Source organism: Alosa sapidissima, chromosome 4, assembly GCF_018492685.1.
Source record: "Alosa sapidissima isolate fAloSap1 chromosome 4, fAloSap1.pri, whole genome shotgun sequence".
Classification (NCBI taxonomy): domain Eukaryota; kingdom Metazoa; phylum Chordata; class Actinopteri; order Clupeiformes; family Clupeidae; genus Alosa; species Alosa sapidissima.
In genome coordinates, this window is record NC_055960.1 from 2,551,628 (window position 1) to 2,567,727 (window position 16,100).

Consider the following 16,100-nt stretch of genomic DNA (forward strand, 5'->3'; position numbering starts at 1 on the left):
TTTCTTAGATGAAATGAAATAATAAAGAGAAAAATAGAATGAGAATTCTTTCATCAATTCAGTGGTGGTGTATTTTACTTAAGGGACATCCAATATTTATACCACTCGCTCACTGTCTATATGTCATTCATGGTTACCCTGCACACTCATCTCTCCCATGCTGATTTTTGTGAAGGCTAGCCTTAATTTTTTATCTTAATTCATTTTTGTCTTATTCAGGCGTTACAGAACTTTCAAAGACAATTTAAGACAATTTAATTTGTTTGTTTGTTCTTAAATTAACGCAGGCCTAGGCTAGAATGGAGCAAAGCCTCCTGGGAATGGGGAATGTGTTTCTGGTTTATCCATAGACAGTAAAAGATATGGACAGAGTCATCACGTAGACGTCAATCGAGGCGGGTGAAGCAAATTTCAACCGTTTCCTGTTGGTCGACGAGGCTTTCTGCGCAGGCTCAGGGGACGTAAATGTAACGTAGGCACGTAGTCTGACTCGTGTAACTCTTGTGATAGCTGCACCGAGAGATTGAGTATGTAGCCACTTACTTCGTTACGTCTACATTACTGTTCTAAATGTCCTAGTTGTTCGTAGATAAATGTGATTTAATATGAACAGCACTCGCCACATTCATAGCCTAGGCTACTGTCAATCCATCAAAACTTCGCTGAAATGTTGCGCTCCGATGCTTTCGGAGAATCGGTTATTTTGCTCCTGTGCGACGCTTTCACCCGCTCTAGTTGTATGCCTATTACGTCACTATAGCATTGATTTCGGAAAAAAGTTTATTACTCAGCCGGTAAGTCAGTTACAAGGTTATGACGCCAATCACACAATGTTGTATTACTCCGAAAATAGAAAAAGTTCATATAAAGGCTTAAAACACTTTAGCTGTAATGTTATTTGATGTCAAAGTGGCGCCAAAATTGAATGGGGTTCAATGGGGATGGCTAGGTGAACTGGTCTACTATTTAGCCTCAGATCCGCCATACATACAGTCGGCATCTAGTCATAATCGTCGGTACCGCCCCCAGTTGCCGTGGTTACAGTGGCTGAAACGCCCCCAAGGGGGAAAATATTAGTTTCAATTGCATGTAATCTAATGGAGGTGCACTGGCTTACAGTACAGAAAACACCTATAAAAATATTAAATCTTTTAGCAAACATCAATAAATGGCACAAACACGTTTGAACTGAGAGTTATTTGTGTGTCAACGAGGTTAAGGGTAACATTAAGTTCCCTCATTTTGCTAATTCCAGTTAAACGTCCAGAACTGTCTCGAGTGTACTCATTGTAGAACTGCTTTCAATGGCCGGACTGTGTAGCTCGGTTTAGCAAGCTAAGCCTTTTGCCGTAACACCACACACTCATAAGTTGCATCTTAATTTATTCTCACATGAATGCACATTCCCTACAATGTCTGTGGGAATAGTTTTAACAAGTAATGTGTACCAGTTGGTTATGTTACACTGACGATATAAAGTTAGCCAGTTAGCAACCTAATGATGCTACCATCGTATATAGCTTCCAGAGAAATTTGTCGTCAACATTGGGCAATCGAGGGTGAATTAGGTTGTTAGCATACACTGGGCAGTTAAGTAAACACAATTCCTTTAAATTATTGTGTTCAGAAACAAGCAGAACTCCACCTGAAATTAAAACGAATGTATAAAGTATAAATGCTAGTGAGTTCGCCCATTGACTTCCATTGTATGATGTTAGCATGCTTTCCCCCTCATGGGGAGCGGTAACCTTTCCGAACGTCTTAACCGACTGTATGTATAGTGTCTACGCTCTCCGAACGTTCGCCTGCCCCCTTGGGTTTATCCAATGAACTGATTGCAGGTCAAGTCTATTTACAGAAATGTATGGGGAGAAATGAGCGGCCCCTCTTCTAATGGCATGACCCTACAATCGTTCAAGTTCGAGGAAAACTTTTACTGTCTATGGGAAAACTACAGGATTTTTGACAGTCGACAGATTTGCGTGGTTGCTTGCTGTTTTACACATGGATGGAAGGCAGAGAGAAAGGTTAGCGGAGCTAAAGCATTGACGTTATTGCTAGGCAGAAACTAGCACAAGCTAGTCTTATGTTGATATGTAGCCTATAGCCTAGCCTATGACTGGGGTTTCTCCGCAGGTTGCTAGGTTACGGGGACGCTGGCGAGACACGCCGCTCCGTCTGGCATCATGTTTTTGTTTGTATTTATGTAATGTTCGTAATTTTATGTAATGGTCTGTTAATTTTTTGTATTTATTTTTCTAGTTAAATGTAATCACTCTTTATTTATGTTATTTTCAATCGTTTTTGTGTTATTCTTAGTCCTTTTTTCTGATTAACAAACTCGGCTGACACCATCAACGTCAAGTTAACGTTAACCAGCTTCCATTGGGCTGATGAGCGCCTTGGCTAGCTTGCCTTATGTCTCTGAAGTCCCTCATCTATCCGTGACGCTGCACATCCAATGTCTGGACGGAGGGATTGCTCAGCAAGGGTGCCTAACGTCAATCTGCAAGAGATCTGCAGCTGCCACGACCACCGAGCTGCGGCTTACATGCGAGCTGCCATGCTAGCATCTACCGGTGCCTGGAGTCTGGATCGAGTGCTAAGAAACTCTGATGACAGCGTCAACCATGAAACAACAAACAACAAACGGTCACTGTCTAGGACCACCGAGCTGATAATCAGCAGGGTCGCCCATCACAAATTCGGACTGTCTTGTCCTTCCAGTGCTCTCCAGACTGCCAGTGAATTCTCCGGGTTGGTCAGTTATAAAGAACTTTGTTGGTGTTGCATTGTGAAGACACAGCTGTGCGCAGTTTTCACGCGGGTCATCTTTGCCCTTGGACATTTTCAGCCGGTTGGAAATTGGACTAATTTTATTTTAAATTTTTATTTATTTTATTTATTAATTTGTTTGTTGTATGTCTTGTATGTCTTGTATGTCTACACGATCGCCCACTACTTCAGACTGTGCTTCCAGTGATCTCCAGACTGCAGTCTACAAGGCCTAACGTTAACGTGATCTCCAGACTGCCAGTAAATTCACCGGGATGATCATTTGCTAACGTTAAAGAACTTTGTTGGCATATCGGTTGTGAAGTCACTCTGTGCAGTTTTCACGGGTAATCATTGCCCTTGGACATTTTCAGCTGGTTTGGAAATTGGACTAATTTTAACATCACCTTTCCCCTTTTTAAATATATTTTCTTTTTTTTTTTCACTTTTTATTTCTTTATTTGTTTTGTTGTCTGTCTTGTATGTCTTGGTGTCACGGGTACGCTGGCGACCACGCCGCTCCGTCCAGCATTTTTTGTATTTGTTATTTTTTAAATGTATTTGTCATGTCTTGATGTCATGGGCACGCTCCATCCGGCATCGTTTGTTTTGTTATGTGTCTTGTTTGTTGGAGCGCTTGCACTATGTGCATGTTAAATGCGCTTTAAAAATAAAACTGACTTGACTTGACTTGACTTGGTGTCACGGGTACGCTGGCGACTACGCCGCTCTGGCCGGCATCTTTTGTGTTTGTTATTTCTTAAATGTATGTCTTGGTGTCACGGGTACGCTGGCGACTACGCCGCTCCGTCCGGCATCTATTGTCTTTGTTAGTCTGTGTCAATGACAATGTCTTATATGTGAAGCGCTTTGGGTTGCACTCTGTGCATGTTAAATGCGCTATACAAATAAAGGAACTCGGAACTGTCTATATGTAAGCCTTTATAGGCCTACTTTAATCTACCTATTCAAAGTGCCTGTTTTATTACCTGTGTTATTAGGTATGACATTTTCTGTAGGCTAGTCTTTTTTTAAATGTATACAGGCAACTATTGGAGTGCTATGATACCCAGATATGTCCTTGCATGATGCTTAAAATGTCTATCCACCACAAAGCTGTTTTTATACTGCACTTAAATATCTAGTTCCTTACACACATTTATTGAAAGTGCCAGGGCCCAGTTTCCCGATAACGACGGAGACACGCTCTTAAGAGGGTTTTCTACGATTCATCTTACGATCGTTCGTTTGGTTTTTCCGACTGTTTCCTGAACATGCTCGTAGCGTGAACGCGCGTGCACTGCTCTTAAGATGCTCTTAAGGGGAGCTGTCCACGTTAATAATTCTGAAATATCCTCTGATTTGAGCTATAGGCCTACCGTTTAAACTTCGGATCTAGCCCTACACATTAATTCACATCAATACGAAAATAGAAACACTTTGACATCTGCATGTAAGCATCCCAAGTAGGTTATATACCATACACAGACATAAATAATTGTAATTATTTAAGATTAGATTGTTGCACCATGCAATAATTTTTCGCTGTCACTTAAGAACATGTTTGAAGATAAGAAAGAAGTCGAAGAAAGTGAGGAAATGTAGGCTTAGATTTTGATGCAGTACTAGGCCTAAACCACATGTTCCTTTCTCTGCTTTTACCTCATAGGCCTAATAAAATATATCCCTCACTTATGTTACATCCCGGTCTAGGGCTTGTGGGATATAACAAAAAACGGGCAGACACAAAACTTAAGAAATTGGTGTATTTATTAATACAAAAAAAACCAGTATGGAAAAATGTCTAAATTAAGAAAAACACGGCCTACAAAGTAGGCCTCGGCGGCCAGGCGCTCACTCCTGGTCTCTCACCCCAGGGAGTGAGAGAGATGACGGCAAGCTGCTCGGGCAAGGCCCGAGGCTGGCCCTAGTGGCAGCGATGTGCGGCAGCGACGGTGGCAACGAACGATCCCCACAGCTAGCCAGCGAGAGAGCTCAATGACGTCAGCCCCCTTTTAAAGGGCCGGGCTACCCTGACGTCATAGGGTTTCACACCACCCCTCAGCTGCGCCAATCTGCCTAGAAGAACACACAACAAAAGTAACAAACACAAATAATAAACAAGACCCACAGGGTCGTAACACCCCCACCACCAAAAATCCATATCTAATATGGATTAAATCTAAGCTAATGTGGACTCACTGATAAGTGCGTGTCAGCCAAAATGTTATCACACCCCTTCTTATACCTTATCTCCAGGTTGAAGCCCTGCAAGTAGAGTGACCAACGCATAATGCGCTGGTTGGTGTTTTTCATCCTGGAGAGAAAAATCAAGGGATTATGATCTGTATGTACAACTACAGGTGCTGCGGTACAGCCGATGTATACCTCGAAGTGTTGAAGTGCCAACAACAGGGCTAGTGCCTCCTTCTCGATGGTACTATAGTTCAGTTGGTGTTTTAAGAACTTTTTAGAGAAGTAGCAGATAGGGTGATCAAGTCCATCTGATCCCTCTTGAAGGAGCACAGCACCCGCTCCTGTTCCACTAGCATCAACTTCAAGCTTAAACGGCAATTCAAATTGTGGAGCTGCAAGCACCGGAGAGCTGCACAGCAAAGTCTTAGCATTTTGAAAGGCAGCTTGACAATCCGCAGACCATACAAACTCAGCAGTGGTACGAAGTAAGTTTGTAAGAGGCAACACAACATCAGAAAAATTTCTACAAAAGCTACGGTAATAGCCGGCCATCCCTAAAAAACGGCGCACCTCACGCTTAGTCTTGGGAATCGGAAACTCAACAATGGCCTGAATCTTGGCCTCTACAGGACGTACCTGACCTTGGCCTACTTGTTTGCCCAAGTAGGTCACAGTAGCCTTACCAAACTCGCACTTGGCCAAGTTCAAGGTCAGAGAGGCATCCTGCAGACGATGAAACACAGTGTGGATAAGCTCAAGGTGACTGGGCCAAGAGAACGAATGTAGCACTATATCATCCAAGTACACCTCACAATTCTGTACGCCCGCTAAGACGATACCCATCAGGCGTTGGAAACTAGCAGGCGCATTGCGGAGTCCAAATGCCATGACTGAATACTGCATAAAGCAGTCTGGGGTAACAAATGCAGAGATTTCTGCAGCACGAGATGTCAAGGGAACCTGCCAATATCCCTTTAGCAGGTCAAGCTTGGTGACAAAGCGTGCTGAGCCAACTCTATCCACACAGTCTTCCATGCGTGGCAGAGGAAAGGAGTCTGGCTTGGTCACTGCATTCACTTTTCTGTAATCAGTACAGAAACGAAATGTTCCATCGGGTTTTGGAATTAAGATACACGGGGAACTCCACGAGCTCGAGCTAGGTTCAGCAAACCCATGATCAACAAGATATTGGACTTCAGAAGTCATAATGGCTCTCTTTGTCGGATTCACGCGATATGCGTGTTGCTTGATAGGGGAATGGTCACCCACATCAATGTCATGACTAAGGACATTAGTCTGCGAAGGGATATCTGAGAATAAACCTGGAACTGATTGTATCAGCAGCTGAATATCCTTAGCGCGTGTATCTGACAAATGAGCGAGAAAGTCATTCAAATCTTTTAAAATCTCAGAATTCTGAAGCCTAGGAGAAGACACAGGGACATCACGAAAAGTTATGCCATCCTCCTCTGGGGAATAGGAGGAGACCACAGGAACCACAAAACCCACAGACACAGGACACTCGTCCACCTCTGTCTCAGACTCTCTAGCAATGTACGGCTTCAACATATTAATGTGGCATACACGAGTTTTTCGCCTTCTCTCAGGCGTGCAAATAACATAATCAGTCTCACTAAGTTTGGACTCTACTTTGTAAGGCCCTGAGAACTTAGCCTGTAGAGCGGAGCCAGCCACTGGCAGAAATAGTAAAACTTTGTCGCCAGCCTGGAAGGACCGGTGCACAGACTTACGGTCATAACGAGTCTTCATCTTTGACTGAGCTGAAGACAAAGCTTTTTGAGCACATGCACAAGCACTATGTAAACGCTCACGAAAAGAGCTGACGTACTCCAGGATGTTAGGTTGTTTGTGAGCAGTGGTCTCACACCCCAGCTGTTCACGCAACAATTTTAACGGACCTCGAACAGTGTGTCCAAAGATCAGGTCAGCGGGACTAAAACCTAGTGACTCCTGAGTCGTTTCACGCACAGCAAACAACAACAATGGGAGGCCGTCATCCCACTGTTTTGCAGAATTGTAACAGTATGTGCGCAACATAGACTTCAGGGTTTGATGGAACCGCTCCAGAGCCCCTTGTGACTCTGGATGGTATGCACTGGATATCACATGCTTGATGGACAACTCCTGTAACACCTGCTTGAACAAGCGAGACAGAAAATTGGATCCCTGATCTGTTTGAACAACTTTTGGCAGCCCAAAGGTCGAGAAAAAACGAATAAGTGCTTTCACAACTGGCTTCGCCTTAAGCGAGCGCAACGGAATAGCCTCTGGGTAACGAGTAGCGGCACACATAATGGTCAACAGGAACCGATGCCCAGATTTTGACTTAGGCAAGGGTCCTACACAATCTAAAATGATCCGTTCAAATGGTTCACTAATGACTGGAATCGGGTGAAGTGGAGCGGGTGGAATAGCCTGATTTGGTTTCCCTGCTATTTGGCAGCGGTGGCACGAACGACAGTGTCTCACTACGTCAGACTTTAGGCCAGGCCAAAAAAAATAACGCAGGATACGATGGTAACTTTTCTTGATCCCTAAATGACCTGCAAGATCATGGTCATGCCCCAGTGTTAACACGTGCAGCCGAAATTTAGCAGGAACAACCACCTGATAAGCAGTATTCCAACCCAAATCCTCACTCTGAGAGGGAATCCACTTCCTCATTAGCAAGCCATCTTCCCAATAATATGCCACTGATTTCTTCGCTATTTTTTTCTTTTCTGCAGCTGTAGCACGGCACTTAGCTAAAGACGGATCTTTTCTTTGTTCACGACAGAGCAGCTCCCTGTCAACAGGCAGAGACAGAAAAGATTTCGAAATTTCAGCACCTCCGGAAGTGGACAGGGAACGAGGTGATTTTGGAATTTCAGCACCCTCTGACGTGGACAGCGACCGACGTGCCGAATCCGAAGATTCGGGAGAAGACACAACTGGATTGTCAAATGACATAAATGAATCCGATAAATCGGCAGAGCTGGACTTACGTGCCTGAGCACGAGTCACTACACACACTGGAAAGACTTCAGATAGGCTAGGATCTACATCAGTATACTCAGACGGGTTCGAAACGACTTCAGGAAGAGGAATTACTTTTTCATGTGCAAGTTCGTTTCCGATCAGGAGATGGATGCTATCCATGGGCAACTGGGAACAAACAGCTACTTTGACAAAACCAGAAATTAACTCACTTTTAATATGGACAGTGTGTAATGGAACCTTCAAAATTCCCATGTCAATTCCCTGCACTAGTACGTCATAACCGCAATAACTTTCATCAGAAAATGATAACGTAGAAGCCAGTATGAAACTCTGAGCGGAGCCTGTATCTCTTAGCATTTGAACAGGAATATTATCTTGCTCACACCCCGTAAATGAGACCATGCCTACAGAAACAAACGGCTCATAAACTGGATCGATTTTCGAATTTGACTTAACTAAAGGACGGACAAAACCGGAACCTTTCGAATATTTTTGCTTCGGAGGGGGTTTCGAATTCTTCATTTTCAAAACAGGACATGCTGCAATACGATGACCAAGTTCGTGGCAATAAAAACATTCCCGCGACTCAATCTTCTGCGGTGGACTGTCAGACTTGGAATTTCTCCAGCTCTGCTGCGAACTGGGAGGCTGAGCTGTGTCACGCCGAGAAGAGGAGGAATTGAAAGAGGTTTTGTGCGTGAGAACAAATTCGTCTGCACAGACAGCAGCTTGCGCCAATGTTGTTACCTTTTGGTCATTTATATACATCGCTACGGAGTCTGGAATGCAGCTTTTAAATTCTTCTAGCAAGATTACTTGACGAAGATGTTCTCTGGTGTGTGCACGTTGTGAAGTGCACCACCTATCAAATGCATTCTCTTTCTCTCGCGCAAATTCCACAAACGTAAGCCTGTCGGACTTGCGAAGGCCACGAAATCTCTGACGATATGCTTCAGGGACTAACTCATACGCATTTAAAATTGCCGCTTTCACAGTATCATAACTCGAACTTTGTTGCACTGTAAGGGCAGAATACACAGACTGTGCCTTGCCAGTCAAGACCGTTTGCAACAACAACGTCCAGACTTCAGCCGGCCATTTCAATGTAATAGCAACCCTTTCAAAATGCGTGAAATATTTCTCCACTTCACGTTCATTAAAAGGCGGAATCATTCGAGTGTTGCGACTCACATCAAAAGGTTGAGCTGGAGGCAATGGCAAAGGAAAACCAGGAGCAAATGGAAGGACATAATCGGGATGTCTTATAGGAGCTGGTGCAGGAGCATGTACATCAGACGCATCTGACGTATTCAGAGGAGCCGAGAGTAAAGGCGCGGTGTCAATCTCGCCCATCGGAGCAGCAGAACCCGATCCCACATGAGCCGACAATAGGCCTAGGCCTAAAGCAGAAGGACGAACAGGAGAATGAACAGGGGAGTGAACAGGAGAGTGACTTAAATCTCGAGAGGGAACTGAAGGAACTGGCTGAGCGATGGTAAGTCTCTTATCCTCCAATTCCAGCTCAAGTTTTTTTAGAAGAAAGTTACGCTCATCGCGTTCGTGTTCGCGCTGACGCTCATTCTCAGCCGCTTCGTGCTCTAACCTTTTTAAATCAAGCTCGTGCTGAATCTCTAATTTCTTAATTTCAAGTTCTTTATCCAATTCCTTCTCTTTAACCACCCGATTTTCCCTTTCAGCACGTATGCGTGCCGCTTCTAACTGTAATTTGCGCTCTTCAAAGGAGTACTCTCTAATTTTCAGTTCCCGATCAGAAGCATTGCTCGCAGATGACAACACAGGAGAAACTATACCTTCTCTAGCAGGCAGAATATTTTTAACAACTAAACCTAAACCCACAGCTTTAAGGAGCAATTCCTTACGCTTCTTGTCCTCCGAAGTAAGTGTGATTGAAAAATGCTCTGCAATTTTTTCTAATTGGTCCTTAGTGCAACCCGACAAAAGATCCTCGGAAGGACTTTTAATAAATTCTTCAACCGCAGACATTGGGACAAGCACTGACGAAAAATATAGCCGAATTAACTCAGTCTGCGGTAGTCAAATTTAACAAAGAACGACCAATTTCCGTCGTTCACAAAAAGGCTTATCTAATTTCTAGGCTACCCCCTCTAACCCAAAAACGAATGCTCGGACCAACAGCCACCGAGCAGAGGAAAAAAAACCTCAAAAGCCACGATCAAACATTTGCCACTTAATGCCACGAAAAAAAACACACGCGCTTTGTAGTTAAACAAAGGCACTTGACTAAGAAGTCGCCACCAGACGCACACAAGCGAAAAAAACAAACTTTAGCAAAAAACAAAAATATAATGTTAGTCTGCCCAATTGCGCTAAAGCATCGCTCTAACCAATAACCCAGACTGGGCGAAGCTCTGGACCCTAATACCCTTGAACTAAAATAAACCTAATTATCTTCGAAGCTTACCAATTGGAGGTTCGCAATGAACCTCCCCCCGGGATTGCTTCACAAAACCACCACCAAATCAAAAACATAATCAAAACACTAACTCACCAGAGCCTCTTGGTCGCAAGCGCGCTTCCTAAAAAAAAACTGTTACCACATCCAAAACAATACGACGGCACGACTAAAGCGATACAAAAACTGGAGGGGGGGAAATTTAGGCCCAAGTTGCTAAATTGGGAACAAAAAAAACCGGATAGAGCCCCCATTTGTTACATCCCGGTCTAGGGCTTGTGGGATATAACAAAAAACGGGCAGACACAAAACTTAAGAAATTGGTGTATTTATTAATACAAAAAAAACCAGTATGGAAAAATGTCTAAATTAAGAAAAACACGGCCTACAAAGTAGGCCTCGGTGGCCAGGCGCTCACTCCTGGTCTCTCACCCCAGGGAGTGAGAGAGATGACGGCAAGCTGCTCGGGCAAGGCCCGAGGCTGGCCCTAGTGGCAGCGATGTGCGGCAGCGACGGTGGCAACGAACGATCCCCACAGCTAGCCAGCGAGAGAGCTCAATGACGTCAGCCCCCTTTTAAAGGGCCGGGCTACCCTGACGTCATAGGGTTTCACACCACCCCTCAGCTGCGCCAATCTGCCTATAAGAACACACAACAAAAGTAACAAACACAAATAATAAACAAGACCCACAGGGTCGTAACACTTAGCAAAGATAATGGCAAACTATTCTGGCAACGTCTCGTTTCATAACTGGATTGCATTTTTGTCTGCTTTTCATCACATTATTATGACCATTAAATGTAGGCTATTTTGCACGCTAAAATCTGATTCATCACAGGTAAACACAATAAAGAATGGGAACGTAACATGGATTATGTATTCTAAGTTGTAATTCCTCTGTATGTCCTGTTGGTGACCTCAGTGAGAAGTACTGTTAAGACGCTCTTAGCCTGTAACGAGTACTCTGGAGCACTCGTAGATCTACGAGTGTTTTCACGACACTCTTAAGCTACGATGGTTTCGGGAAACAGTCGGCAAATCTTAAGACGTTCGTAAGAGGGACTTTACGACGCTCTTAGGTCTCCTCGACGCTCTTAAGATGCTTTCGGGAAACTGGGCCCTGGTTTCTGGTTGATAGGCTTGTTGTATTGCATTAGCACTACAGTTCCTTTCTCCAAATGTAGCCTATATGTAGCCTATTAGTATTTTAAATTGACATATAATTTGTTTGTGCTATTGATGTTTGTGTGCGTGTTTGGGGGGGTTGGGAGGGGGGGGGGGGGGGGAGGGGCGCCGGTGCCGTCAGAATTTTCCCGGTGGATTTTAGTGCCCCACTCCTCCCCTGAATGTTATGATGACAAAATCCAATGAGCTTTCACACTTAGTTTCTATTTTACTATGTTACTAACTATATCCATAATTAGAAGAAATTTAAACCTTCTCATATGTTTGCCTATTTTCATAATCGTTTATGAACTTCTTTTGAAACTTCTGTCGCAGAATTTGAACAAGTGTAAATCATTTACACAAAAGTGAGATGCTTGTTTCAGTCTATAGTTTGTGGTGTACTATTTTTTTAATTATTAGAAAACTTGCTGGGAAAAGTCTGTCACAATCATTATCCTATTGCCATGTTTCTCCACAGCTCATCTCTGAGGAAAAAAATGATCCACAAGGCTGGAAAACAAAGATAAACACAGCATGCCATTATGACACAAAGAAGACTGTGGTAAGAGTGGCACTAACAGAACGGGAGCAGGGGAGTTTTGCTAAGTTCCTCATCCTCCCCCTCATTTGGCAGCTGCACACAAATGAAAAGCTTTTTTCTGGGCAAAGAAAGAGTCCCCCAGAAAAGAATTGTCGATTGACGATTTATTGTCTCTGGTGTATGTGACATTTATGATAGAAAATAGAAAATAGTTCAGTGCTGCTTTAAAATAAACTCTGGCAGATATTTAATTCCTTACTCAGAGATATATACCACTATTTACTGTTCTCAGAAATGGGCCTTCTGGTTAGGGAATCATAATTGTGACCGAAGGAGCAAGGCACCTAACCCCAACTGTTCCCTGGGCGCTGGATTAAGGGCTCCCCACTGCTCTGGGTGTGTCTGCGTGCGTGCTCTTAGTATGTGTTGGCTCTGAGTGAGCTCACTGCTCCAAGTATATGTGTGTGTGTATGTGTATGTATGTGTGTACACTACCCCCAGATGGGTAAAACATTAAATATGTCTTGAATAATAACATTGAATATGTTTTGTAATGTGACATATTCAATGACTATAGATTTATTGTCTGTGACACCACTACAAAAAGTCTAGGATGTCAGAATTTTTGACATGGACACTATGATGACACACGACACAAACGATAGGCTACATGATAATGTGTTTAAAAAAATGTGCAATCTGACAAAGCCATAAGGAGTATCGGTTATCATATAGACCATCTCTCACTTGTGTTCCCTTTTTTGATTTTGAATATGGTGTTTGAGCAGAAAGATGTTTTCCTCTTCAATCCAATTCATTTTTTCATGACAGCAAATGCATATAAACACAAAACTACTGCTCTATTTTTATAGTACTCCATATAAGGACAATAGACCTGAGTTCACCTATAAAAAGCTGTCGTCGTTGCCCATATGTGTGGCGTAACTTCCCAATTAACCCGTACTATGAAAGGTGGATAGGTTTCAACCGAGCTATGCTGCCATGGCAATTTACGCTGCATCTCAAACCTGCTCCGAGCAGGTTGTTCTTGGTTAACCCGAGGTTTCCGTTAACCACACCCTTTATAAGTACCACCCCTCCACTAACAATTTGAGATAATGTCGGCGTACCTGGATGATCCATACGACATTGGAGCGCAAATTGTGAGGGGCTCTCATCGCAGGGCGAGGGGTTTTAGAGACCGCCATATATAGACTATATATATATATATATATATATATATATATATATATATATATATATATATAAATCTGGACAATATTCTCTATGAAGATATTGTCAGCCGAGGGAAATTGTTATCTTTGTCAGATGATCTAGGCAGAAGTCTCTAATGTCATCTAATCGGTGATACTGAACATCTGAGCAAGAATACTGTACTGTATGTCCGAAAATAAATCGGATATAGGCCTAGCCTACAGTATGCTGAACATCTGAGCAAGAATAGCCTGAAATAAATCAGACATAGCCTACAGTAGGCCTAATAAATTAAAATCACAATTTTAACAAACTTGTTGAATTGAATGTCATATTGTCAAACTTGTTGAATTGAATGTCAGAATCCGACCGAATGCCTCCCTCAACCACTTCCATAATCGGCCTTCCACTATTATTTGCGATGGCCAACTCCTCTGCTACTGTAAAACACTCTGGTGCCTTACAGTAGTGTTCAAAAACACCTTTTTCTTATTAGCTGTAAAATAAAGGCCAAGTGAAGGCTATAAGCATACTAGGCCTACATGTTTTTATAATTAAGAAATATTAATGCAAGCTATAACTATATAAACCTACGATTCTGAATAATGTGTTTGTGTTTCATTTTCACCTGCTGCCATGTGCGTTTGGCAATGGTGTTGCATCTGAAATGTTCACAGGTTTAGGCATACACTAAATCAGTCAATGGGGGCTACTTAAACATTCAATTATCCTATTACCGTAATCTATATGCCCACTTCTACATTGTGTTGCATCTGTAGGCATTTCTATGAACTCAAAATAGGCAATTTAATTATTTCAACTCATTTCAGACATTCCGCAAGCTATTAATCCTCCGTAACACATATTTGAAGAACATGTGGAAATAAAACTTTACTTTTAGGCATTTAGGCTACCCGATCTGCAATACGTTGCCAACAGCCTTGCCTTGCTTTGTTCACTGCCGACGTATTTGATTTTTGTCGTAGAGTGGGTTTTACTTCCTCATAACTTGGCATAATAATTGTGCATTCCTCATCCGTAAAATAAGGTGATCGTGTCATCATTGAACGTGGTGACTTGCGCTGCAACCCGCCCCTTTTATGTGAACGCGCACAAACTCCAATTAGGTTAACCCCGGCTCAACAAATCAACTTCATAATCAGCGTCGTAGTACCGATTAACACAGCTTAAGATAACCAGGTTTTGTCAACCCCGGTTTAACAAAGTAACCCTGGGTTACATCTGGGTAGGTTAAGCTCCCTTCGTATTACAGGCCCCTGGAGATCCCTATCTTGCGATTTTTTTATGGGAAAATAACATGAAGATTTTGAATAATCACATGTGTTACACTGTCGTGGGGACAAATAAGTTTAAAAATGTAGACAATACACCCTACACACTTTTGTCATCTGCCTTCAAGTGGATTTTGTGATCATCGGTACGTTAAGATGGTGAACTTTGATTTTTGCTACTCCAGAGCTTCCAATAAAAAATGGGAAAATCCAGAGTTCTCGCAAGAGCACAATTTGAATTGTCTCTAAGAGACACTCTGGCAATGAGTAATAATGCATGCTACTTTTGCCACTTGTATCGCGGGAAGCCAATCACATCGGTGTATCTGATATAGGCGGGCCAAAGGCGAGCTAAACACTAAACAGATGACAGTCGTAGTGTTATCCAATTGCGTCGAAGCCTGGAATCAGTCTGTAAACATTGGTCGTATAGTCTTATCCAATTGCGTACAGTGAGATTTTCAAATGCACGCTTGGTGCCACCCCTCGAGTTGGGCCATTACATTATTCTTGGGCCAGACCCTTTCCAGAATCTTTCTAGTTTACCTGGAATAGGTCTGAAACGATTAAATTCGATTACAAAAATTACTCAAGGCAAAAACCCTGCCTCGAAGCCTCGTTAAATTCCTATGACGCACTATACGCGCAGGGATCTGATTGTTCCACACGGACCGTTGTTCAGGAAGCACACCACTAGCGCGTGAATTGTGATACATTCTGAATTTAGCTGGCGCGATGGCGGAGTCAAGATGTCCATAAATGGCAGAGAATGTCTAAAGTTTTCAAGTAAAGTTTTGGGATCATTACATACTCAAAAAGGAAAAGAACAAGCATCTGAACCGAAAACATCCACTCCATGCTGTTTCACCAAGCGTCAATAAAGTAGGCCATCTATCAATCTATCTAGCCTATCTATCATCTACGTAGCCTATAGCCTACATTGATGTTGGCTGATTTTAATCACATACTGTATTTGTAGCGATGTCGTGATATAATGTTTAGCTTTGATGCTTTTAAGTAGTAAACTTATTCACGTTCAATTGCAAGACAGTATGCCTAAAAAAGAACCCCTTATACACACATGTGTGCACCCTCATCTTCCCTCACGCACCGCACGCGTGCACACACACACACACACACAGGTTGCTAGGTTACCATAGCAAATAGGCTCACCCCAGAAATTATTTTTTAGTAGCCTAATAGTAAAATTATTTGTTAGTCTAATGGTAGGCTATTTTTTAGTAGCCTAATTGTAAAATTATTTGTTAGTAGCCTAATGGTAAATGCTGCAGGTGTAGAAATCTACATAAAACAGATATTTATTTTGATGTCAGGTCTAGATTACAGCATGAAACTTGTTGTGCATATTAATACATTAAATTGCTTTCCCTCTTCTCCCTCCGAGCACTTCACAACATAGTATGGACAGCTTTGTTCGCCCTGCTAAGTCATGCACAAGAGGCTGCAATTTTACAGAGA

The 16,100-nt window shown here is 42.7% G+C and overlaps 2 protein-coding genes across 5 annotated transcripts in view; both read right to left on the minus strand.

Moving 5' to 3' along the window:
* The window catches only part of LOC121707435 (metabotropic glutamate receptor 7), a 252,051-nt gene that overhangs the window by 90,395 nt on the left and 145,556 nt on the right, over positions 1 to 16,100 (minus strand). The window lies entirely within an intron of this gene.
* Positions 4,519 to 11,039, minus strand: LOC121707432. Of its 3 annotated transcripts, XM_042089986.1 has the most exons (3): positions 9,163 to 11,039; positions 5,024 to 5,092; positions 4,519 to 4,854 (listed from the first exon to the last, which is right to left on the minus strand). In XM_042089986.1, the coding sequence occupies exons 1-3, from the start codon at positions 9,973 to 9,975 to the stop codon at positions 4,837 to 4,839; spliced, it is 900 nt and encodes a 299-aa protein (XP_041945920.1). In that variant the 5' UTR covers positions 9,976 to 11,039; the 3' UTR covers positions 4,519 to 4,836. The 3 variants fall into 3 exon arrangements, with proteins under 3 accessions (XP_041945920.1, XP_041945919.1, XP_041945918.1); XM_042089985.1 differs by having other exon boundaries at positions 4,519 to 9,371; positions 10,502 to 11,039; XM_042089984.1 differs by having other exon boundaries at positions 5,024 to 11,039.